The 24,486-nt window shown below is 50.3% G+C and overlaps 1 protein-coding gene across 1 annotated transcript in view; it reads left to right on the top strand.

The window, feature by feature from the left end:
• MARCHF4 (membrane associated ring-CH-type finger 4) overlaps window positions 1–5,726 on the top strand; it is a 107,047-nt gene extending 101,321 nt beyond the window's left edge. The window contains exon 4 of the mRNA XM_002913678.3: window positions 3,885–5,726. Coding sequence (XP_002913724.1) covers window positions 3,885–4,252 — 368 coding nt within the window. The 3' untranslated portion in view covers window positions 4,253–5,726. The remainder of the gene's footprint in view (window positions 1–3,884) is intronic.
• Window positions 5,727–24,486: the final 18,760 nt, after the last annotated feature.

Raw genomic sequence — 24,486 nt, 5'->3', positions numbered from 1 at the left:
CCCTCCCCTCTGAAGCCCAGTTTGTTTCTCAGAGTCCATAGTCTCTCATGCTTCATTCCCCCTTCTGAGGTGGTTTGTTTTCTAATGTAGTTGTGCCCCAGAATTTGTGTTGAAATTTATATTGTCTGGTTATAAATTACTTCTCCTGTTTTTTAGTTTTTGTTTTTTTACATTATCTATTTAGGGTATTATATTAATTTTAAAAAAAGAAATCACGGTAGCTTATTTTATCTTATGTATTTCACTTTAGGATAAGAAAAGGATATTAAACTATATTTGTTTTAAAAGGGGGACATTTGGTCTGAGAGCATTGAGGATGGTTGATGCAGATAATGTGTCCAACTCCTTGGCTACCTCATTACTCCACAGGCCTTTTCCTCTGCCCACCTCAGCCCCTGCTCAAGTGGACCTTCCCTAGACCTTATCATCACCAAGAACCATACCCCTTCCAAAGTCTGGATTTAAACATCCTACTCTTTGAGCATCACTCCCCATGCCATCCTTGTAATCACTGACTCCAGCAATTCTTTAACTTCAAAGAGACCTCTTGGCATTGACCCTATCACTTTCCATTTTTCCTTATCCCTTTTGTGTATCGCTTTCCTCCTTCCCAGCCTAGACTCCACGGGCCAGTGTGATAGCCACTCCCTCGCAAACATCCGTAATTCTCATGTCCTCTCTTACATCTCGCTTGTCTGGGAGAAGTCTATATGATTAAACTCAACTTTCTCACTCCATAGGTGTGCCTAGCAGGCAATGCAAGGCATGGAGAAAAGCCAGACAACTCATTTAAATTTGTGGCCACAGATCTCAAATGGACACTCAACACTGTCAGACAATTCTTTCACATCTCCTTTGTGAATTCAGTCTCCCACTTTCCAAGATAATCATCTCCCGCTTCTTCTTCTCTCTGGAAGTCTTCAACACTTCCTCCTGTATCCCTTCCATCTTAGCTGATGACATCATAGAAGAGACAGAGGCACTTGGATGAGAACTGCCTGATTTTCACATCTATCATCCTCCCTCCACCTGTGCCTACTAAGCCAACGGCCACTCCTCATTCCCCGAGCGGCCCTCTCAAGTGAATTTGAGAGTTAGCACGCTCTCTTTCTTGAAACACATCCTCCTCTCGACTTCTGGGTCTATGCACTTGCTGGTCTCGCTTCTATACCATTTCCTGCTCCTTTAGAGCCTCCTTTGCTGGCCCTGCCTCCACCAAACCTCCGTACATGAGAAGGAATCTGTCATCGGTCCCTTCTCTTACTGCCTACCTTCTTTTCCCAGATCTGGGCCATCCCTAAGGCTTAGATTGTACCTCCACACTGATGACTTCCACCTCCAGGCCAGACCTCTCCCTAACAGACTCATATGCCCAACTGTCTACCTGGACCTTCCAATGAGATTTCTATCAGACATCTTAAATTACCATAACCAAAATATAACTATTAATCACTGTGGTTGGCTTAATAATGGCCCCCAAAGACATCCAGGTCCTAATCCCTGGAGACTGTGAATGTTACCTTTTATGGTGAAAGGGACTTGCAGATGTGACTAATGTAAGAATTGTGAAATAGGTAGAGAATCCTGGATTATTTGGGCGGACCCCATGCAATCACGAGTGTTCTTATAAGAGCAAGGCAGAGAGAGACACTGACAGAAGAGTAGGAGATGTGACATTGGAACAAGAGGTGGAGTGATGTAGGGAAAAGACAGGGCATGCAGGCAACTTCTAGAAGCTTAAAGGCAAGGAGATGGATCCTCCTCTCAAAGTCACCAGAAAGAACCAGCCCTCTGACACCTTCACTTCAGACTTCTGTCTCCAGAACTACAAGAGAATCCATGTGTGTAGTTTAAAGCCACTAAGTGTGTGGTCATTTGTTACAGCAGCAGTAGGAAACTAATACAGTCATGACCGCTGCCACGCAAATCCATACCCCCTATCCTCCTGCCATCCGCGTATTAGTAAATGGCACCACCAGCCAAAGCTCCTGTGTTGTCCAGATGTTTCTATCGACTCACAGTTTACCTGTCAGCAAGCCTGTGAGCTCTACCTCTGCATATGTCCTGACCACACGATTTCTCACGGAACCCACTGCTGTAACCCTAGTCTAGGCCACCATCCCTTCCTGCTTGAATCACTGCATCACTTCCTGCTTGGTTGCCTGCTCCTATTCTTTTCCCTCATCCAGTTCCACAGGAGCCAGAATGAACTTTCTGAAGGGTAAATCAGATCACATCACCCCATTCCCCACCCCCCAATTAGAACTCTTCAGTGCCTTTCCATTATACTCAGGATAAAATAAAAATCCCTTGCCATGGCCTGTAAGGCCTTATCATATTGGCCTCTGCCCCCCCCCCATCTCTCTTGGTACTTCCCACTCATCACTGCATCCTGGCTACACTGACCTTCTTTCTGACCCATGTGCATTCCATTCCCACCTCCTGGCCTTTGCTCTTGCAGTTCCTATCACTAATATGCCCCCTCTCCAGATTTTTTTAGCCAGTGAGAGAGGGAACACAGCAGGGGAGTGAGAGAGGAAGAAGCAGGCTCCCAGCGGAGGAGCCCGATGTGGAGGAAGAAGCAGGCTCCCAGCGGAGGAGCCCGATGTGGGACTCGATCCCGGAACGCCGGGATCATGCCCTGAGCCGAAGGCAGACGCTCAATGACTGCGCCACCCAGGGCGCGCCCCTCTCCAGATTTTTGCATGGTCCCCTCCTTCTCATCATTCACACAGCAATGTAAATATCACCTCCCCGCAAAAGGCCTTTCCTGCCACCCTCTTGATAAAGCAGGACCCTCAGTGTCTGTAGCAAGTACCTATTTAACCCTATTTTATCTTCCTCATAGCATTTTGTCAGCACCTGAGATAGTCTCATGGGTCTGGCTACGTGTTTGCCGTGCGTCTCTCCACTAGGACGTAGGCTCTGGAAGGGCAGGACTCTGCCTGTCCTGCTCACTGCACCAGCCCTAGTGCCGGGCACGTAGTAGGCACAGAAGCAATCTTTATCTTCCTGGTTGTCTAGTGCCTGGCACGTAGTAGGCACAGAAGCAATCTTTATCTTTCCTGGTTGTCTAGTGCCTGGCACGTAGTAGGCACAGAAGCAATCTTTATCTTCCTGGTTGTCTAGTGCCTGGCGTAGTAGGCACAGAAGCAATCTTTATCTTCCTGGTTGTCTAGTGCCTGGCACGTAGTAGGCACAGAAGCAATCTTTATCTTCCTGGTTGTCTAGTGCCGGGCACGTAGTAGGCACAGAAGCAATCTTTATCTTCCTGGTTGTCTGGCGTGGCTTCTTTCTGGCTCTACACTGCTTCTGGCCAGTAACCCTGTGTCAGAGTTCCCCCTCCCGGGGGTGTAGTTCCGAAGCATTGGGCTCTTTGTTACGTAGCAAAGAGTTAACCAGTGGAATTCCAGACATCATTCAGCAGGTACGGAATGCCCACGGGTACTGTTCATGGTGCCTTTGAAAGCACATGGTTCATTCAACATTTGCCAAGTGCCAGGTGCCACGGCTACGTGGTAGAGGGAGGAAAACACATTTCTATTATGCCTCAGTGGGTGATGACTGGGGTTTTGTCAAGCCAAGTAGCAGAAGGGGTGGAGGAGAGGTAGGCAAAGGCGTTGCACGTAGGCACTCGAGAATTTCGCGAACTGGGTATGGCGGCCTTCTGCTTCCCCTTCTGAGGACTCACGGAGCCCAGGAATACAGGGATGGTAGCCCTGTGGCTCAGAGCTGAAAGGGAGGTTTGAAAAGAACGAATCAAACCGATACAAACCCAGCTTGCTCCAACATCTCTCTTGGTTGACACGTACAGGGAGACTGTTTTTGCAGCAGTGATTTCCAGTCTCACTCAGCCTCCACTTTCCCCTCTCCCTGCGCCGCAGGTCTCATCGTGCATGAAGGACCGTCGGTGTACCGCATCTTTAAACGCTGGCAGGCCGTCAACCAACAGTGGAAAGTGCTGAACTATGACAAGACGAAAGACCTGGAGGATCAGAAGTCGGGAGGCAGGACAAACCCCCGGACCTCCTCAGCCCCCCAGGCCAATGCCCCATCCTCGGAAGAGGAGGCCGGGGGCACCCTGGGCCCTGAGCAAGGCCCTGCCCGGGCGGCCAGCCACCCCTCAGGCCCTCTGTCCGATCACCACTGTGCTTACACCATCCTGCACATCTTGAGTCACTTACGGCCTCATGAACAGCGGAGCCCCCAGGGTGGGAGCCGGGAGCTCGTCATGAGGGTCACAACGGTGTGAGAGGAGAGGCCTGGAAGGGAGGCCGTGACCATGCACAGAGATGGGGAGGCTGGGCCAGGAAGGGGCCAGGGCCTGGCAGGGCCGCAGTCTGGGGAGCAGGTGTGGGGAGGCTAGGGGCACCCGGGGGGCTGGAGCAGAGGGCAGGCAGAGGGTGGTGGGCCTTGAGGGGGCCCTGGAGGCAGGGTCAGAGCTGAAACGAGTGAGGCTGGTGTCCAGAATGCTTTCATGATTCCAATCAGTCAAGCCCAATCTTCCACAAGAGCAAGGAACTCCAGCACAAACTCAACAAGGAAGTGCAATGCCGCTGGAACCGAGGGAGCGCAAGGACAACAATCCTGGATGTGCCCATGCACGAAACACCTGGGAGAAGTGGGGGCTGGGGGTGGGCGAAGCCGGAGAGCTGGTGGTGGTGGTGTCCCTGTGCGCACGAGGGCTGGGAGGAAAAAATGCAAAGGGTGCGTGAACGAAAAGCACTGTGGCCTGCCTTGTTTTCCCCTCGAGTTTGCTTTTGTTCCCCCCCAACCCTGGGGCTGTGTTTGGGGCCGTGGTGGGGAGGGAGAGGGATGGGTGTGGGCTGGCAAGGATGACAGGCAGCATTGGTGGCCCCTGGGCTCATCTGAGTGGGCAGGATTCCTGACTCAGATGGCTTTAGGGACTCTGGGGCCATGTGCAGGGAGGGAGATGTTGGAGTGAGCCCCCAGAGGGAGGGCTATGTTGGCTTCTCCCAATTTCAGAGGGGCTCAAAGAGGGCTTAGGTTTGGAGATGGGTGTCTTTTTGTGCCCTTGTTACTTTATTTTATGGTGGTTTGGCTCAAAGATGTTTACAAGAAACACACACACAACTAGAGAAAAGTACAGATTTCCTGTGGGCATCTCAAGCAGTCCTGCTGCTGTGGCTTCAGCCTTCAAAGCTGTCAATCCAGGAGTGACTTTCCCAACTACCCACCCCTGCCCGTGGCCAGGACATGCTCAAAGTCATGCCTTCTCCTGCTTTGGCACATGCAGAGACCCAGGGCCCCCCAAGGGCAGAGCCCCTGCCACCCAGGGTCTCCCAGGATAGCTGTTGCAGCAGATGGGAGGAAGTCATCTGGACATGCCCCAAGGCATGGAGTGGAGACCAATCTAAGTATTCCTTGCAACTCTCCCTCCCTGGGGGGCAGTCATCCCTCAGTGCTACAAACTTCCTGGTCCCTCCCATGCAGCTAAGCAGGGCGCAGGGACCCTGGCAGGGATCACTGCCCTTGAGCCCACCTGCTGGTTCCTGGGACCTTGCCAGGGAGGCCACGGTGGCGGGGGGTTGGGGGGGGTGGGCACCTGCAGAGTTTCTCATTGTCAATGCACAATGGCCGTGCCATCCATGGGTATTAAAGGGACACTGTCAAGTACTTTTTTAAACTAGTTTTTAGGGTTTTTTAAAACTCTCTGTTGTTTGTATTATTCTCTTAAAAGCTTGAAAATAAAATTTCTTTCCCTATCATTAGTGTCCTTTTCCGTATGTGAGTTTTTCTTTCCTCTGTCCAGCTGACCCTCTGTGGCACCATCTTGACTCCCCTCTCTTCCTTATCGGCTCCACCCCTCGTGTCTTCTTCCTCAAAAGAAATAATTTCTCTCTGAGGGTCTAGAGGGGGCAGGTGTGTGTGTGTGTGAACCAGGGACCCTGGCCTCTCACTGGCTTCCTAGCAGATGGATTCCTTCAAGTCAAAAAAGAGGATCAACTCCCAAACTCTCTTCAAGTTTCTGCCCAGGACTCCTAGAAGCAGAGACCATCAGTGCTCGAGGAAATTTGGAGAGATTTTTACCCCATCTGGTCATTTCAGAGAAGCTGAGAGGACCACAGGAAAGAGGTGTGTTAGGACCTCATTCCCCTGACAGTTTTTCATTGAATATCAGAAAAGCCCCCAGGGCAGGGCTCTGAGACAGGGCTTGCTTGTACATCTCACCAGGCAGCAGGCCCTTCCTCCCTTCCATGTGCCCGGGCCACTGCCTCAGGCCAGCAGTCGGTCAGGCAATGTTCTCAGTGGGATGTGGGCGGGCTTAGGAAAGTTCTTCCCCGAATGGAGCTCATGATCCAGCAGATCAGACAAGATATAATAATTGGCGAGAGACCAAAGAACATGTACCAGGAAAACATACAGCAAGAGAAAACCATCAAAATGGTGCAAGTAACTTGTGTCGTGTGTGTCTGCTTCTCCATATGTTCTAGGAATGGGCCATTCAGTTTAATTCATTATTTATGGAAAATGTAGATGTGTTAGATAGACTATTTCCAAAAAATATCAGAACGTAACAAAATATGTGTCACCAAAACTACAGTGGTCCTCATGCCGTCTTTTTTTTGGTGATTCACAGGATACTTCAGAATCTTATGGCCATTTGGGGTCATTCAGAATGTGCTGTACGGAATAAGAGGTGATTGACAAGAAGTTCTAATAGGATTCTGGAGTTTGTTGGGTCTTGTTTACGGCCAAGACTTACAGTAGAACCCAGCACACGGTAGGTGTTTAATAAGTATTCTGAATGAGGGGCCCCCCCCAGGTGGCTCAGTCAGGTAAGCGTCCGACTCATGATTTCAACTCAGGATATGATCTCGGGGTAGTGAGATCGAGCCCCATGTTGGATTCCACGTTCAGTGGGGAGTCTGCTTGAGATTTTCTCTCTCTCTCCTTCTCCCTTTACCCTCTCCACCCCGCTCTCTTTCTCTCAAATAAATAAATCTTTAAAAAATTTTAAAAAAGTATTCTGAATCAGCAATACACTCCTGGAAGAATACAGCAGTACCTTAAGCATGCTGGACACATGCCGCCTCCCCTGTCAGCTCACACTCCAGCTCTCAAGAGCAATCACAGAGCAGGAAAGAAAGGTCAACTTTTGGCTTCTCTACCCAATAGGACAGTAAATTCCCTGTGCCTTGGGAAATGGAACTTAGGGGTACAAAAATGAATGGGTTTGGTTTTTATTTTTTTATATGCCTCTCTGGGGAGCGAGTAGAAGTGCACCCTGACACCCAGAGACCATTGCCCTCTTCCAAATGTGCAAATCACCCTTCATACCACCAGACAAATGTCTAGATTTCAGAGATGTCACTGCGTATCATCCACAAGTATGGCCCCATGCGTGGGACAAAATACTAGCTAACACCTGATGCTCTCGGGATGTGTCAGACACCAAATTAACTACTGTGTATGTAGCAACACGATTCGTACTCTAACAACTGATGAAGTGGATGCCATTATTATCTTCACTTTATAGATGTGGACGCTGAGGCAAAGAGGTGAAGTAACTAGGCCATAATCAGACAGAATTCAATCCTAGGCAATCCACTCCACTCCACTCCTACAGGACAACTGACACCAGTTTAAGGGAAACTGGGGTCAGCCCAATGCAGGGACGTCATCACGGTGGACATGGTCTACAGAAAAATTGGGGAAGTTGGGGAAATTGGGGCTAAATAGTTATAAACTATTTCTGTCCCCTACCAAGAAAACCCCCAACCAACCAACCAAAACCCCATAAACCTGAGTGTAGCTATCAATTTTTGATGCTGTCCAGACAATATCCTAGTTGAATGGATGCCTACATAATAGAAAGTTGGCTATTTCTGGGCGCTGGGGAAATCTGAAAGGACAATGGACACAGTTCAACCACATTTTTAAGGACAAAGAGCCATAAAAGATCACAGAGTACTCTCCTTCTAGGAAAAAAAAAACTAAAAAAATATCCTATTTGGAAATTAGGTTTTTGGCCCTGGATCCAAGTGCAGAGTGATAGACTGGGGGCTCTGAGCATAGCCACAAAGCTTAGGAGGACCCCAGCATTTTGAAACCTTGTCCCTGTCTGTCAAAAATCAAATCTGTCAACATCTTACGCACAGAAAATCAGAATTTTTTAGTCTCTATGAGATAATCTGCTATTTTGTTGTTTTGCCCAGTGGATCCAAGGACTCATGGCAGAGGATACGGGCATGGTTTGCAACAACAATAACCAATTCCTAAGAGTAAGCAGAATTCATTATATTGTGGAGGAGAGAAAGCTAGGAGGCAGGGGAAAAACACATTTTGTATTACTCCCCCTCACCTTTTCTCAATTACCCTGTTCCCTAGTAATAAGCAATCAAGAGTGATTTTCACCTGCAAGGGTCTGAGGCTATAGCAGTGATATTATGGTCCTAAAACCTTCCCCCCACACATTCCCACCCACGCTTATTGGCAGAATGACAAGTGGGAACTGGGAAGTGCCTGGGGAGCCACGGACAATTGGATGACACTCCAAGATGACCCTGAGTGATCTGAGTCCAGGCTCTGGGTTGTGCTGGGTTGGTGGCCAGCTGCTTAGCTAAGAACCCACCTGTGGCACCACAGGGAACCGCAAGTCCTTCTTCCTGCTGCCTCTTCCCCCTCGGGGTCTCCTCTCTACTCCTCACCCCAGCCCACCATGGAAACAAGAATCCACTAGGCGAAGGCTTTCTTCCTGCCCAAGCCCCAACCCGATGAGAACCGCAGCCCTCACGACCCTCTTGGCCCCTAACCACTAAGGTTGCCAGGGGTGAGTCCCTCCTCTTTAAACAGGTGACCCATAACCAGGTACCAAACCCCTCACCATCACACTCAGTTTTGACCCAAAGCTTCAGTAAACAATCAGGGAAGAAGAGGAGCCATGATCAGGGGGATGTCGGGAAGAAAAGAGACGCGGGTTTACCCTGTGCCTGTGCCCTCTTCATCTGAGAGGGAAAAGCCCTGAGAGCCGAGCAGCCCCCACGCTCCTGGTGCTGGTCCCAGTCTGGTGCTCTGCGGGCACCCAAGGCCCTGTCGGCAAGGAAAGGCGCGGAGCAGCGCCAGGGCCGGGGGTCCCCTCTGACAGAGGGGCAGTCCTCTGCTTCTGGGTCTGTTAAATAAGGACTCAGGCTCTGCTTCTGCCAATCCCGCCCTTTCCCCCAGTCACCTCTGGGGGAATACTAGAAACAGCGAAATGTGTAGCGCTTTCCATATGGTCAAGACTCATCTTGAACTTTTTACATATGTGAACTCATTGAATTCCCCCAAACCACCCGACAAGCTGAGAACTACTATTACACCCATTTTTTCAGGTGCGAAAACTGAGGCCCAGAGAAGTTCAGCGCCGGGGCTGGGGTCCTGTTGCCATTCACAGCTGTACTGAGATTTATACCGGGCAGCCTGGTGCTGTGTGTAGGGCTGTTAACCGCTACAGTATACTACTGCCTTTCGGGAAAGTGGGAAAGTGTGTAAAAGGTTTGTCCTGATTAGAGGGGCATGGGAGGAAATGAATGAGCCCCAGATGCCATCTGTGTCACCGGCCCCTCAAAGTCAGTCAACGTCAGCTCCAACATCCCCATCCCCCATCCTACAGGAAGGCTGATGCCCTCAGCAGGATTCTTAGTAATTTGGATCTCAACATTTGTTCCAGTTGCTTCCTACTCCAATTTCCAGAATCTCTCTGTCTTACAGCGATTCCTCCATTGTGACTCTAGGTAAAACACAGCCCAAATGGCAGACAGGATTCCCCCTCCTTGGCTCTTTCTCCCACCCAAAATTTTACGACTTGCAGTTGTGTATATGATGGCTTTAGTGGGAATTTGAAGGTAACTGAAGACTATTCACATTAAAAAAAAAATGTAGTGAGAAACTGCTGAGTGGAAGGTTCTTACCAGGTGGGCATCTCCAATACCAATCAGATACAACTATCTTCAAGGATCTCACTGTCTAGTTAGTAGGCTCTAGGAAGAGGCCCCACATTTCTCATCAAAAGCTTTTCTTATGAAAGAGACTGAGAAGCTCACTCTTACTAACTGTAAATTAACAATATTTCCTCTCCTGGGGAATCACCATTTTTAAGAGGAGATCATTTTTAAGCAAAACTTCTGTAAGTGGTGGAATTTCAATCCCCAACGAACAGGGAGAGGGCTGTGTTGTGTTCTTTTAGCCAGGTAGATCCGGCCATGTACGTGCATTTGACACAAAGACACACATACTGAACAGACACATGGAAAGCGTATGACAAATGCATTCCCTAGAGAGCGACCCTGAGTCGAGGCCTGTTGACCGAGCTGCTCTTTGGATCTCCGCAGGAGGACCGACACCCTGTAACAGGTGGAGGTGAGCAGAAAAGGAAGGTCTCTCTCAAGCCCCCTGAGCTCTGGAATGTCACCTGGTTTGAGCAGCCTTATGTAGAGGCTGGATTTGGGATATCACCACTCTATCCCAGCCAGTGGCCATTCCAAAGGGTGACTTGTTGAGAGGGGGACCCTCCACACCCTCCAATGCAGGCTACTATATCTTTTCAAAAAAGAGATGCAAAGGGGCACCTGGGTGGGTTAGTTGCTTGAGCGTCTGACTCTTGATTTCAGCTCAGGACATGATCTCAGGGTCCTGGGATAGAGTCCTGCATCGGGCTCCATGCTCACTGGGCAGACTGCTTGAGATTCTCTCTCTCTCTCCCTGTGCCTCTCCCCCAGCTCTCTAAATACATATATACATACATACGATCTTTAAAAAAAAAGAGAGAGGTGTAGAAACTCTGGAATGGCCACTTCCCTGAGCGTGCTGAGAGCCTACACCTGCCTAGTGAATCACAGTGACATTACTGTAAGCCCTAGCCCCCATTCAAAGCCTCAAGACTGAAGCATTATCCCATGTCGTCCATCAGTCCTCAAGTCATTTTGGTGGACACCTGTTGCTTTTGTCCATCCAGTGCACAGAAACCCTCTTTCTCCCATAACGTGTGGTTTTGGTAGGGCTGAACCCCTAAACCCACTCCAGCCATAGCAGTGGGACTGTGACTCAGGCTTAGATGACCAAAGGATCTTATTTCTTGGAAATAGGAATTGGTTCAGAAATGGGTTCGTGTCTGGGGCACCTGGGTGGCTCAGTCTTTAAGCGTCTGCCTTCGGCTCAGGTCCTGATCCCAGGGTCCTGGGATTGAGTCCCACGTCGGGCTCCCTGCTCAGCGGGAAGCCTGCTTCTCCAACTCTTCCACTCCCCCTGCTTGTGTTCCTTCTCTCACTGTGTCTCTCTCTGTCAAATAAATAAAATCTTTAAAAAAAAGAAAAGAAAAGAAGAAAAGGAAAGAAAAGAAGAAAAGAAAGAAAAGAAAAGAAAATGGGTGTGTGTCTATAGCCATTCCAAGTCTTCCAAGGGATTTTTCCATCAGAGCTGGTGAGAGACACGGTTTCCCTCCACTACGGTTGTTAGGAACCTGGGACTCTGGGAAGATGAAAGACCTCACTTTCTGCCATGGGGGCAGCTCCTGTCTTCAGGGCAAGATCAAGCAGAGCCGTGCAACCCGAAGATCATCCTGACTCTCCAGGACCCACCACTGAGCCGTTTCTTCACTAGATTTCCCCGGACATTTGCTGATACACTGGCTTCTTGTTTACATTAGTCTAAGCTACATTTATACCATTTGCAACTAAAAAAAATTGACGAATACAAAGATTTTCATACATCCCATGACAAAGCTTTGGTTTAAATCCACGGCACGTTGGTTGAGGGGCCAAAGGAACTGGAATGGGTTGCTTCTCTGTCCCATTGATTAGGGCCCCAAATTTGCATTATGACAGTGTTTGCAACTATTATTCTCCCCTAATTATCTTTATGAATCTGTTCAGGGTTATCCAATGATTAAGTGAGAAGATAATATGCACGGACAAGCATGCAGAGAGTGTTCTTTTAAATAGTATCTTTTCAAAAATGTGTTAAGATTGCTTTGGGAGGGACAATGAAAGGACCTAAAGAGCAAAACAAGCAGGCCTTAATCAGAACTCTGACTTAAGGGCTTAGAAATGGGAAGGACCCAGGTATGAGGCTACAGGACAGAGCCAGGGTGCCAGGATATAAAGCAGGAGGTGGGAGGCAAACCTGGGAGCAAGATCTTGACGCACTGGCCGAAGCCAAAGGGACTCCCATTATCCCTGGTATTGACCATGTAGGTGGCACGCCCCCCACATGTGTCCCCTTATTGCTAGTGCTATTGCTCTTACTGGATTAAGAACCCCCTGGTCCTGTACTTTATGAAAGGGGACCTACAGAAGCAGCCAGAACGAGACCAGAATCCCTTGCCTTGTGGGCAAGTAACTTAGTTTTTCCAGTCTCTGGTTTCTTATTAAAATAGAGATAATTTGTCTCTCAGGATCTTTGTAATATCGAAGATAATGCATATAAAATTGGCAGTGAATAAATTATTGCTATCATCATTTTATTGTTCAACGGAGTAAAAGGAAAGTTGTACCATTACCATAATGTATAAAAAGCAAGGTTAAATCAAAGTGAATATGGGTACCTGTCACCAACACGGTGTCTCATTTCAGTTTTCATTCAACTACAAGTGACAGACACCCAACCAGTGGGAGCTTAAACAATTAAAGGTTTGTTTATTTTTTTTTCCTGTAACGAGATATCCAGAGTAGGTGGTTGCTGGCGTCAGTCCAGGGGCTCAGTGATGCCACAAGTGACCCAGGCTCGCTCTTTCTGCTCTGGAATCATCAGCATGTTTATCGGTCACCCGGGGCTGTAACCTCACCATCTCAAGTGGGCAACTAGCTAGCTCAAAGCAAGAACGGAGAAGGGTGGCCCTGGTCACATCCTTCCTTCACATCAGGAAAGCAACAGCTTTCCCAGAATCATGTTTCTACTCCTGGATGTTTCTGTGTTCGTGTGCACGTGCACATGCATGTGTTTGTGTGTGTGTGTGTGTGTGTGTGTGTGTGTGTGTACTAGCCAGAAACGTATCCCATAGTTCCTCTTAGCTGCAGGAGAAGCTGGGGAAGTGATCACTTGTCTTTTTCAGCCCCTGCTGTGCACTGCACAAGGGAAAAGTGGAGGAGAATGGCTGGAGGGGGGCTGGCCAGCGCATCTGCCCCACCCCGTGGGTAAGCAGATAAATTCGTGCACTGCTTGGGAGGGCCATTTGGTAGTAGTCTATTGAATTTAAAATGCACATACCCTTCCAACCCAGGGATTCTAATTCTTTGGAATTCTAGAGAAGAGAGTAGCAGATGTTGCCTTCTCGAGGAGCTTGGGAAATGAGGAGCAGAGTGGTATCATTGTAATAATGAAACAAATTGGAAAAAAACAAAGTGTCCATCAACACGGGAGTGATGAAGTGTGAGATACGGAAACCATGGGATGCCATCCACATCAGAGAGAATGCCACAGACCTTGAAGGACTGACAGGGACAGAGCTCAAAGCCACGCTGTCAACCAGAAAATATAATATGCAAAGTGACAGGCACAATGATCACATATGTATAGAAGAACCAAAGAAGAACCCCACCCTCATTTCAATTTAAAGACGCCACATTCCAAAGGAATATGGAAGGGATACCGCCAAGCTGATCAGAGTTATTTATTTGTGGGAGAGAATGAGGTTGGAAATGCAAAGAGCAAACTTTCCCTCTGTTTGTGTTGTTTGCATTTTAATAATAAGGATGACATCACATAATATTTGTGTCATTTTTAAGATTATGGTACATACTGTACAGAGTGAAATTTCAAGTAACCACTGAAAACAAAGATGAGAAGCTTTCTAGAAAACAGGTGCCCTGTCATTGGAGGCAATCCTTGCTCATCTTTCCTGAGAACTTTGCTTGGGAAGAGGAGCTGCCTTGCAGTGGGTAAGGCAGGGGATCCCAAGGGGCTTCCACATTTCTGTGCTTCTATAGTTCTCTGCTAAGGACAGTCTGAGAGTAAGGAAACTTGCGGTTAGGAGTTTATTTGCTGATCCAATGGAAGGCAAGGGCCGGGAGGAGGATCTCAAGTTGGATTCAAGCGTGGCCTCCCCCTCCTTCACTTTGGCCACGGGCCTCCAGACCAGAGGTTTTCTGGAGAAGCGTCTGCAGCAACCAGAGCTGTGGGGTTTTTGCTGCCAGCACACATTCGAGAGAAGAGCCTGCCAGGCTCAGACAGGGAGCGCATCCAGCCAGGCGTCTGTGGGAGTGGCCTCCTGCTGGCCCAGCCCTGGCCGAAAGAAGCTGCGGTCAAAGCTGGCCAGCAGCACGCTGCTGGTAGTGGGTTCTCTCCGCTTCTCTCTCCTCCTCCTCTTTTCCCACCTTCCAAGTCCTCCCCAGGCAAGAGCTTTCAAGAAGCAGCCAGACTATGCCTTCTAATAACAGATGACGGTGGACAAAGCGAACGATGCCAACGCCCCCTCCCCACGCCCACTCCATTCTCCAGCCCTCGGGAGCCGTGGGACTCTGTTCGTGGGGGTCAGTCAGTCCTCGGCCCCAGAGACGTGTCAGCTGGGCACAGTCCCTGAAGGCTGCTGCAGGTCCGGCCTCCCAGGCGCCAGTCCTGGCCTCGGAGCCTGCCAGATGTGACTCGGGAAAGTCACACAAGGAGACTGACGATCTGGAGAAACTGGCAACAAAGCCGGGGAGGGCTGCTTTCTGGGCTCTGAGGCAGATGGAGACCCTAGGGAATCAGGCAGCAAACCAACAAACATCAAACAAAGGAAGAGTTCTCCAGCAGCAACACCACCAAGAAGGGAAGGCACAAGTGAGGCATGTTCTTTTTGTGGGTATTTCAATATTTTCCTAATAAAATCGGGAAATTTTCACAATGAAATTAACAAAATACCCCCCCCCATCACAGCACCCTTCTGTGCCCATATGCGTGCAGTCTCGCTGGCCTGGAAGGCCCTTCCTCTCATACTCTTCGCGCGTAAGTCCTGCAGGTGGCACGTGGCCCACTCAGAACGCTACTTTCTCTAGGAAGCCTTCCCGGCTGCCTCCTCCTTCCTCCCCCACCCATAAGAATCCATCACAGGTTTCCCTGGGTTCTTATCTCATTTTGCTCGTACCATTCTGAGAGCAGCGATTTATAAAACAGAGATCTGCTCGCGGATCCCATCAGCCACCCTGGGAGTGCCTTTGAAGGCGGGGATTGTGATTCATTCATCTCTACCTCACACATGGTCTAGGACCATGGGAACTGATCATTGAATGAAGAGGTCAATCATTTATTCATTTCATGAACCTTAATGGGGCATCTGAATATAACAGGCATCATACTAGGCAGTAATGTTAACAAGATAAATAAGACAGTGAACTCACTGGCCTCCTGGAGTCTACAGCCTGGGAAGAGAAGATAGCCATATAAACAGATCATTCTGGCGAAGAGTTATTGGTGCAATCCTGAAAAGTATGCACAAGGTAGAGGGGGGTGTGTGAAGGAGAGAAGGTTCAGTTCTACCCGAGCGAGGTTAGGAAAGTCTTCAAGAAAGAGGGGATGCTAACTTGGTACATTAGTTCAGGTCCAAGCCAAGAGAGTGTTACACAGTCACAGGCTTCGCTGGTGCAGGGGGCAAGAGAAGGCGTGAGGAAGAGTCCTCGGACCACAGTGCAGGCCTGACACCAGTGAGAAAAGGAGGATAGGGTAGGAAGAGTCTCAGACTTCTGGGTAGTTCCAAGAAAGGTGTGACCAGACCAATGAGGAGTCCTTGAGCCAAAGCTGCCCGTTGGAGGAATTTCCTATCTCGTTGGATGGGCTGCCTTCCTGACCCACTGTGCCCAGCTGTTGGCTGGGAGCAGCCCACGGGACTCATGGCCTTGGTATGAACGTGGTGGCCAATCCAGCAAGGCAGCTGCTGGGGGCCGTGTCCATGATGGCCCCTGCCACAGGAGATAGGACTGACACATCTTCTTTATATTTAAGTATCAGCAGGCATATAGGTGTGGGAGAAGACAGAAGGGAAAATGCTCCAGGATGATGGATCTGCATAAGCAAAGACCCCAAAGCATGAACATTACTGGCCTACAAGAGCAGGGCATGAATGCGGTGTCAGCTGGGGCTTGCGGAGGGAGGAGGAAGCAAGAGATGAGGCGGGCTGGGTGGCAGCGGCTCCTGCATGGGGGTTCCTGCATGTGAGCAGTGCGGAGACATTGAAGATCGGGGGTATTAGAGCAGATCGGGGCTTGCAAGGAGGCTCTGGCGGCCATGTGGAGGAGAGCTCAGAGGAGGCAGGCTGGATAGGAGGCCCTGGCAAACACTTGGGAGTGACGTACTAAGGGGGTGGGGAGAAGGAGAGGGAGAGAGCAATGAATGAACGAATGGCAGGTCGGATGAGTGAGTGCAAGCAGTCAGGTGCAAGCCCGTGGACAGCTCCGCTATGTTCAAATCCCTGCATCCTGCGCGGTGTCAAGCTGGAAACAGCTACTGTAACTCCTTGCCACAGAACAGTTCCCATTAGGTGAAAATATGCCGGGATATATTACCGAGGAGAACAAGTCTCTCCCCAGCATACTGCTCTGCAGAAACACAGGAACACTTGCCCCCCCTCCCCAACACCAGCTAGTCTAAGCAGGCATGAATGCGACTCCCCTCCCAGTTGGAGCACGAATCCCCAGGAGGCAAGGCCATCCTTTCTCGCTCCATTCATTTTCAGGGCCAGGTGGTGTTGGCCTCATTGACTTTCACTACTGACATAGTCTTGTTTGCTGGGTTTTCACAGGTGGCTACGTTTCGTTTATTGAAATCCATTCTTCCACTTGCCCCACTTTTTCTCCCCGTGTCACGTTCATTGTGATGGCAGGGGGACGAGAGGAGCTCTCGGCGGGTAGACACCTTCAGAGAGGAGGCCAAATCTAGTTTCCACAGCTCAGCACCCCAGCCCCCACTCCATCCCACCCCACCTCCTGGCTCTGGCAAAACTCGGTGGTGGGAGCCCTGACAATGGTAGACACAGGTTTTTGTTTCTGTTTTTTTAAAAAACACTGATTAAGATGTTTAAAAAACATCTTGCTGATTAAGCAAGATGGCCAGGCCACCAGTAACAGCCACGACCAAAAGGATGATTTCTGGTCCAATCTCCTTCCTCTGTCCAAGCTCTCTATTACCGTCTTGTATGAAATCAAGTCTAAAAACAACTTCAAGGATGTTCCCCACCTAGGTGCTCCGTTTGGTCCCCCCGAGCAAGGACAGTCAGCGTGTCCACTTGCTCACGCAGGGCCCCCAGGCCTCAAGGGCCTACCCCCAAATCTAAAGGCTCCATCCTCTTTCTAGTCAAACAACATCCTCTCCCACCTTTAAAATTCATTTCTACCTTCTGCCAGAAGCCATGTTTCCAGCAGTTCCTGTTACTTACGTCTACCCTCTCCCCTTGCCGCTAGCTGTTAACTGGATTTGGTCTGAGTTCCCTTGAATATTAGGTGTTTCTGTTCTATCTTTTCACCACTCTCAGATCCTCAAGCATGGGAATGAAGTCTCCTTCCTCCTTTTGCGATTCCAAATGTCTGGAGAATGGTGGGTCGTCAGCGTGCGATCGCTTGTGACTTGCAAGGCCTGGCTTCTATTTCCCCTCTAGGTCTGCTCTGAGTTCTCAGGCCAGCCCTGGACCCTGTCCCCTCCGTGGAAAGACCAGCTGCTGCTCACCCATGTGCCTTCTCAGGGCTGGGCTCCGATGTGCGTGATCTGTGAAGTGCTCCGAGAGCTGAAGAAGAAACAGGACAGACAGACTCAGGGCCATTTGCAGAAAGTGATCAATACTGGGAAAAAAAAATCCTGTCTTACATTTTTTCTTGTATTTTCAGCATTCTTGTACACCCTGGTCCTTCTTACTTGGCTCTGCCACGTGCTGTTCTCAGCCCTCTTCCCTGCAAGTAGTTATGACATTAGGCAGCTATCTCACATTTGAATTTAATTGACTCTAAGTGTATTGTTCAAAATATTTTACTGACTAGCACATGGTTCCCTGGGCCCTGACGCTGCACTTTGGTGGTGGTGGCGGTGGTGGTGGTTTGTGTGTGTATGTTAGCAGAACTGAGAGAGAGAAGCAATCCAGCAAATGCCAACTGGCAGTCTCTCTGGATCAATAATATTAACGATTTCAGGGACTTCCAAAGAGCTATTGCCAACTCTTTTGGCTTTTTTCAATACCATTATCACTATTACAAGGACACCCTATGGTCCTTTTACTTAGAGACATGACAAAGTGCTCTGAGTGAGAGTACTGCTGATTTTTGTCTTTAAGGGTTGCAAACCCAATGCTTCCAGAGGGGTGAGTGGTGGAAGCCAGGCTTGACCTTAATCTGGGGTCAAGGTTTCAGAGGGAGGGATGGCACAGTCTTCTGAGAGCTCATTTTTTGGATAGTACCCATGTGACCACTTACTCTGCCTCACCCTGAGAATTTCCACTTGCCTTTATGAACACATGCTTAAAAAGATGTAGGAGTTCCCTGACAAAACAAGGTAGTGTTTAAACGCCCAGGTTCTGGCAGAGACATTCTGGTTCCGCACTCTGCTCTGCCATTTATTGGGTGTGTGTTCTTCTCAAGGCCCTCCATTCCTTGGGGCCTTGTCCCCTGTTCCACGGGGTGTGGGAGTGGGAGGGCCTAATGATGAATGACAGCGGAGACTCCGTGCTGGTCATTCACAGTAGGGGCAGGGGAGCCTGAGGCAGGGCATATGGCTCAGTGAGAAGATGAAGGCCTGACAAAACTATGGAAATGGTTTATTCATTCATCCATTTGACACACATTTCTTGAGGGCCTACTCTGGGTCAGGCATGACTCTAGGTTCCAGACCAATGCTATCCAACGGATAATTCATGTGAGCGACATACATAATTCCCAACTTTCTAGTAGCCACTTGAGAAAAGTAAGAGGAAACAGCTGAAATTAATTTCGATGATATGTTTTAGTTGACCCACGATATCCCAGGTAGTGTCATTTCAACATGTAATCCATATACAAAGTCTGAATGGGATATTCTAGGCGCTCATTTTCATCCTGACCCTTGGAAATCCTGCGTGTGTCTTACTCTTACGGTACATCTCAGATGGTGGCGACACAGGCTCTGACATCTGAAAACCTGCACTTGGACACGGTGATGGCTCACATTCATTGAGTTCTCATGAGGGGAGAGACATCGGGCAAAGTGCTTCCATACGTGAAATAATTGCACCTTACAGCACAGCTAATAGGTATTGCTTCCCTGAGAATGACCAAAAATGGAGGCCCAGAAGCTAGAAGTTCCTCCAGACCACATGGCTCCTGAGTATGAGCCCAGGAACTCGGTCTGTCTGACTCCATGTACTTGGGCCTGTATTTACTATCCCATTTACCGTGTCCCCCGGGGCCAGTTCGCCCACGTGAATCTGTTAGCAGCACGCGGTGGCTTTTGGCTCCCAGGGCCCTGGTGAGGGATAAAAGAGGACTGTTGAAGGTGGCATGACACACTTGCTCACTCAGGACACCGGGAACAGTCAAAGCCCTTTGATTCCTCCAATGTAGATGAAAACCACCCATACACTTAATAGGCAGAAATTCAGCGTCAGCCTTTTGGAGTCCTTTTGGTCCCTGGGAAATACAGAGTTCTAAAAGGACATTTCCTGGCCCACGGCCACCTGCTGCCATCCCCGTGTGCCCCGCAGGGCTGTGTGGAGCGCTGGGCCTCCCCCAGCCGTTGGCTCACCCTGAAGCTGACCTGAGCTAACCACAGGACACCACCCTCCACAGTGGGCTTTTCAAGCAACAGCTCAGAGGCAGCATGTAAACTTAAAATTTCAAACTTTGGAGCCCACATTTGAAAAATCACATGAAAAATCTTTTCACATAAAAATCTAGATTTATAGTTTCTCTCAAAAAAAAAAAAAAGATATGAGGACACTCAGTCCCTAGTCCCACATGACTACCACTGAGAAGCAGCCGTCCCTTTCAGAAAAGGGCATGTGCCACCACAGGCCACCGTCCTCCCCACTCCCTACTGATTCCTGGCACTAAACAAGATTAGAGTTTTCATTTATCATCACACGTTTGCCGTCGCTTTCACTGTGGGGACCCAGCTGTCCGTGTCTGTGTCTCTGCAAGCTGGGAGCTCCCTAAGGCCGGTGGCTTTACCCTTCCCCCCGGCCCCCCAGCACACCGGCAGCCCCCTACACCTGCCTGGTCCCAGGGCCCAGTCCTTCAGCTGCACTCACAGCCCCTCTCCCCCCCAGGTGCTGTGCCAGGTAGACTCAGCCATCCACCCCTGCAGAGCCGGCAGAGAGGAAGCTTCTTCCATTTCTGAAGAGCTTCTGAGATACTGAGCATTTGCTCTGTTCTCCAATGAGACCGTTTGAGGCTGTGAACATGCTTCTGGGGAGGCTGACCTGGAAAACCCTGGTGGTCCGTTTCTCCTCTGCTGGGAGTCGGGGGGGCCTGCACAGTGCCTCACCGCGTTGTCCTCTGAAGGAGACCATGCAGGCAATGTGGTTAAGAGCACAGAGTTAGAGCCAAGCCACCTAAACTTAAGCTTGACTGCCAGCCCTCCCTCCGTGGGTGAACTTGGGACAGTGACTGGGTGTCCCTGGGCCTCGCGCTCCCGTATGGGAATCCTGAACTAGAAGGCGCTTCCATCGGTCCGTGCCGGGGAAGGGAGCACTCTCGTTCTTACAACAACGCAGACCCCGTTTCCGGCGGGTCACCCCACTCTACCGTTTCATGGGACTGGCCCCTGGGAGGCACAGAAAAGAGAGGTCTTCTCTCTTAGTACCATCGCCCCAGAGTGCCAACTCGGGGAGAGACTTCTTCATTTAGAGAGTGTGAGGTCTTGCCAGGGACGAAGGGCACTTCGTCACTTTCCCACACCGGGAAATAAATATTCACGACGGTCAGCAAGGAGACAGGCCCAACAGAACAGTCCCTGTGTCCTCTGCGTAGGGCTCAACAAAAAGGGAGAGGTGTAGGGCAGAGTACCGACAGTCGGACTTTGTGCGGACAGAGGCCCAGGCCTGTTCCCACGTGTGAACACACACACGGTGACGGCCTGGCTTGGTGCCTGATGACACCCTCTGGGTTCAGGCTACAGCTGGGCCAGGGGTCTGGGCAAGGGGGTTCTCCTGCACACACAGTCTGGAAGGAGAAAGGCCCGATTCTGCTCTGCAGATGAAACACAAATGCCAACACAAAGGGCAGGCTAAGCGCGGTGAGGGACCCAGGTCAACTGGACCCAGGGGAGCAGGTTGCCAGGGGGTTCAGGAAGCCGGGAGGCCTGGGTCCGAGGCGCCCCAGTGCTGCCGACCAGCTGAGGCCTTCAGTTAGGTGAACCCTCCACTCTGCTTGTTCTCCTCAGCCAGGGAGGGGACAGAGCAGGCGTCCTCTAGTGTCCCTTCCCGCTGTGACACTCTGTACCTGTCCCCGGGCCTCTCATACCCGTGCAGCCGCGTGTGCTGTGTGTTCTGTGTGCCCTGGTCCTGCCGGAGGCGCACGGTCGCCTCCCTGCACGATTTGGCTCTAGAACAGGAGGTCCTTCGAATCTCGGGCCTAAAATGGGCTCAGTAGAAGCTCTTCCCCGTAGTGGTAGCTTCCACGCTGGGCACTCCACGCTTCTGTATTTATTCATTAATCCATCCTCCCTTTAACTCAATAACATTAAATACTTGTCACACAGAACATGGTATGGGCATTAGCGAGGGTGAATAAGAGAACCCAGGACATAAAATCCAGCAACTCGCCCGTAGGACATGACCCGGAGCTCGAGAACTGGCGCATCAAAGCATCCGGTCATGTCCCTGCTCGAGAACACATGGCGTGGCTACCCCATGCCCCCTGAACTCCAGGAGGCAGGTGGGTGCCGTGGTGCCAGAGGACCAGGCCAGCCTAGCGCCATCGAAAGCACCGTGCTCCCCAGATCGCTTCCTCCAGCCGGAGCCACCATCCCTGTCTGTGCTACACTCCTCCTCCCTTAAGGGCAGTGGATGGTCTCTCTCCGAAGCATTTCCAGAGACTTCCCTCGGCTGCACGTGTTGTGGGCTCTGGAGTCAGGAGCCTTCTCTTCTTTTCCCAGAAGCCTGGATGGCCTCCCACTGACGGAGCCTGATAATAAATGAGTTCATTACCCCGGCTGCTGGGGCCCATGACAGCCCATCTGCCGGCATGATTAATTAAAACTTTGACTGGCAAAGATGGTGCCATCTCAGGGCCGGAAAGTAATTAATTGGAGCATCTTCCAGCCCGTCATTTCTGACCGATGCCTGAAAGAGAGCGGGGTCTTCGTGGGTCAGTCCCATCGCCTTCCTTTCCTGCAGTCTCCTTCTCCAGCAGCTCACTCTCATTAAGGGAGGGAGCGTGGAGAGGCAGATCCTCGAATTCTCCAGGCAGGGCAGGGAGACCAGGTCCTGAGAAATGGATTTTTCCACTCCTCCCATGAGCGGAGAGTACTGGGGCGTGAAAGAGGGTTTCACCCGCTCTTCTCTTGACGCCTGTGCTCAGGGCCGTTCTCATCTCTGTCTCTCTCTGTCCTGCCAGCTACGTGGGAAGCAAGGCTGCAAGGTAAAGCCTCAGGCCCAAGCAGAGCTCTTCAGCCCACGGCACGAGAAGCCCTGCATTTGGGGGGGATGTGGGTGCCTCCCTGGCCATGAATAACACTGCTCCGTTGGTCCCCAACTATCTGCGATGATGGTCTGCTTCCCCCTCCGTCAGAACCCAGAGGAGAAGGTAAGTCTCAGACTCCGAGAAGGAACCCCACTGCCTCCAGGACAGAGGCACCAAACTTCTGTCTCTTTTGTGTATAGCCCATAGGTCCTGGAATATCGAAGTGAGATCCAACTTGGGCTTCTCACTCGAATGGAGCCATAGTAGGTACCGAATTGTGCTCTCACAACCTATGCAACCTGTTGCTTTTGGTCTACAAAAATTCTGTGTCTGTTTCTCTATCACTTCTTCCCCACATCTGAGCCCCCAGGGCTCTCCCATCACCCCCGAAACAAAATTTACTTGGCATCCATCTTTCACACCAAGGGAGAAATAGCTGATAACAGTTCACACTAGTATCTTTACTAGGACCATCTCCATTTCAACAAGGACCAAAGCCTTGAGCTATGCGAATGAGACAGGTGTACTTTCAGAACAGGAACCAGGGAATGGAGGGAGGGAGCTTTGGAGTCTTTGGAACCTCCTCGGAATGAATTTTATTCTAGAAAACACATTAAGCCAGCCCCTCTGTTTTTCTGTATCCTCAACACTGCCCTCCCGGGAGCGAGCGTCATCTCACCATATTACCAGGAAGAAAGGGGGGTTGCTGGGTCTCTCCTCTGGATGGCCTGTTATGTGAGCCACACCTTCTCTCAGACACAAAGATGGAGATGTCCTAGAAATGACCTTGAATTATAGACTCAGCTGCTGCCAGTAGCTGTTTGTGCTTTTGGCTACTGTGAAGTGAAAAGGACAAGGCTGAGGGCCGGGGTGGGGTCGGGCTGAAAACCCACCGCGAACTGAGTATAGTGAGGAGCCGGTGGGCAGGAAGGTGGTGGCGTCATCCCTGTGGGACACTTGGACTCCCACCGAGAGTCCGGTCTTGCCTGCCCTGCAGAGTCCCCATGAGAGTGAGGAAAAGCCCGATCTCGCTCCATCTGTAGCTTCTGCCTGTCCGTTTGACGCCTTATCCTTTGGGAACACGGCGACAATTAGGGAAATCGCAGGTGGTCCAAGTGCTGAATTTTAAGAGAGGAGACTTGTTACTTCGTTTCAAAGCCCCAGCGGCTCCCTGACCATGGTGGATGTGCTCAGTCTTGGGTATCTGTCAGTTTTATTTACTGGTATGTCTAGAACAGTGCCTGGCACACAGTAAGGGCTCCGTAAATATTTGTGGAGGAAATGAGTGAAAATCAACTAAGAAGTACCCTTCAAACCTTCAGGTAGTCCAATGTCTTCCAACTTTGTAAAGTCACGGCTCTGTGGTCAGGCAGTATCTTGCAGTCCTCCCAGTAGAGAACGCGGAGGAGGTGTGTGTGGGAGGAGGGAGCTCCCTCTCCCACCTTGAATTTGGGGTTTACAGAGAAGAAACTTGGGGCCGAGAGACTGGGTGACTGTGGGGCTAGCCCGAACCCCAGGGGCGCCTCCCTCCTCCAGTGAGCTCCCCACTACTCTGAGGCTGCCCAGGGATGGCCTGAGGTACCCTGCCTGGCCACCGCCACTCCCCACCTCTATCTGTCATCTATGTTGTCTCTGCATAGGCTTTCATTTGAGGGGAAGGATTACAATGCTTAAAAAAGAAAACCATTGCTGGGGGACCAGAGGGGGGAGACAGTATTGAAACAGAGGTTGGTTTGGTGGTGGGACCTCAACTTCTCTTTCTTATAGGACCCTAACGAAGTCAGAACAGACCTCCCCGAGACAGGGACTAGACAAGCACTCTCCCTTCTGGTTTCTCTAGGGGTTGTTGTTTTGTTCTGTGCGGGCAGGAGAGTACTCTTGCCTCACTGGCCAGGATTTAATTTGGTAGGAGAACGGGGAGAGAAAAGGAGTGGCG

Source organism: Ailuropoda melanoleuca, chromosome 2, assembly GCF_002007445.2.
Source record: "Ailuropoda melanoleuca isolate Jingjing chromosome 2, ASM200744v2, whole genome shotgun sequence".
NCBI lineage: Eukaryota > Metazoa > Chordata > Mammalia > Carnivora > Ursidae > Ailuropoda > Ailuropoda melanoleuca.
The sequence above is the reverse complement of the archived record's forward strand: the minus strand, read 5'-3'. Positions and strand labels throughout refer to the sequence as shown.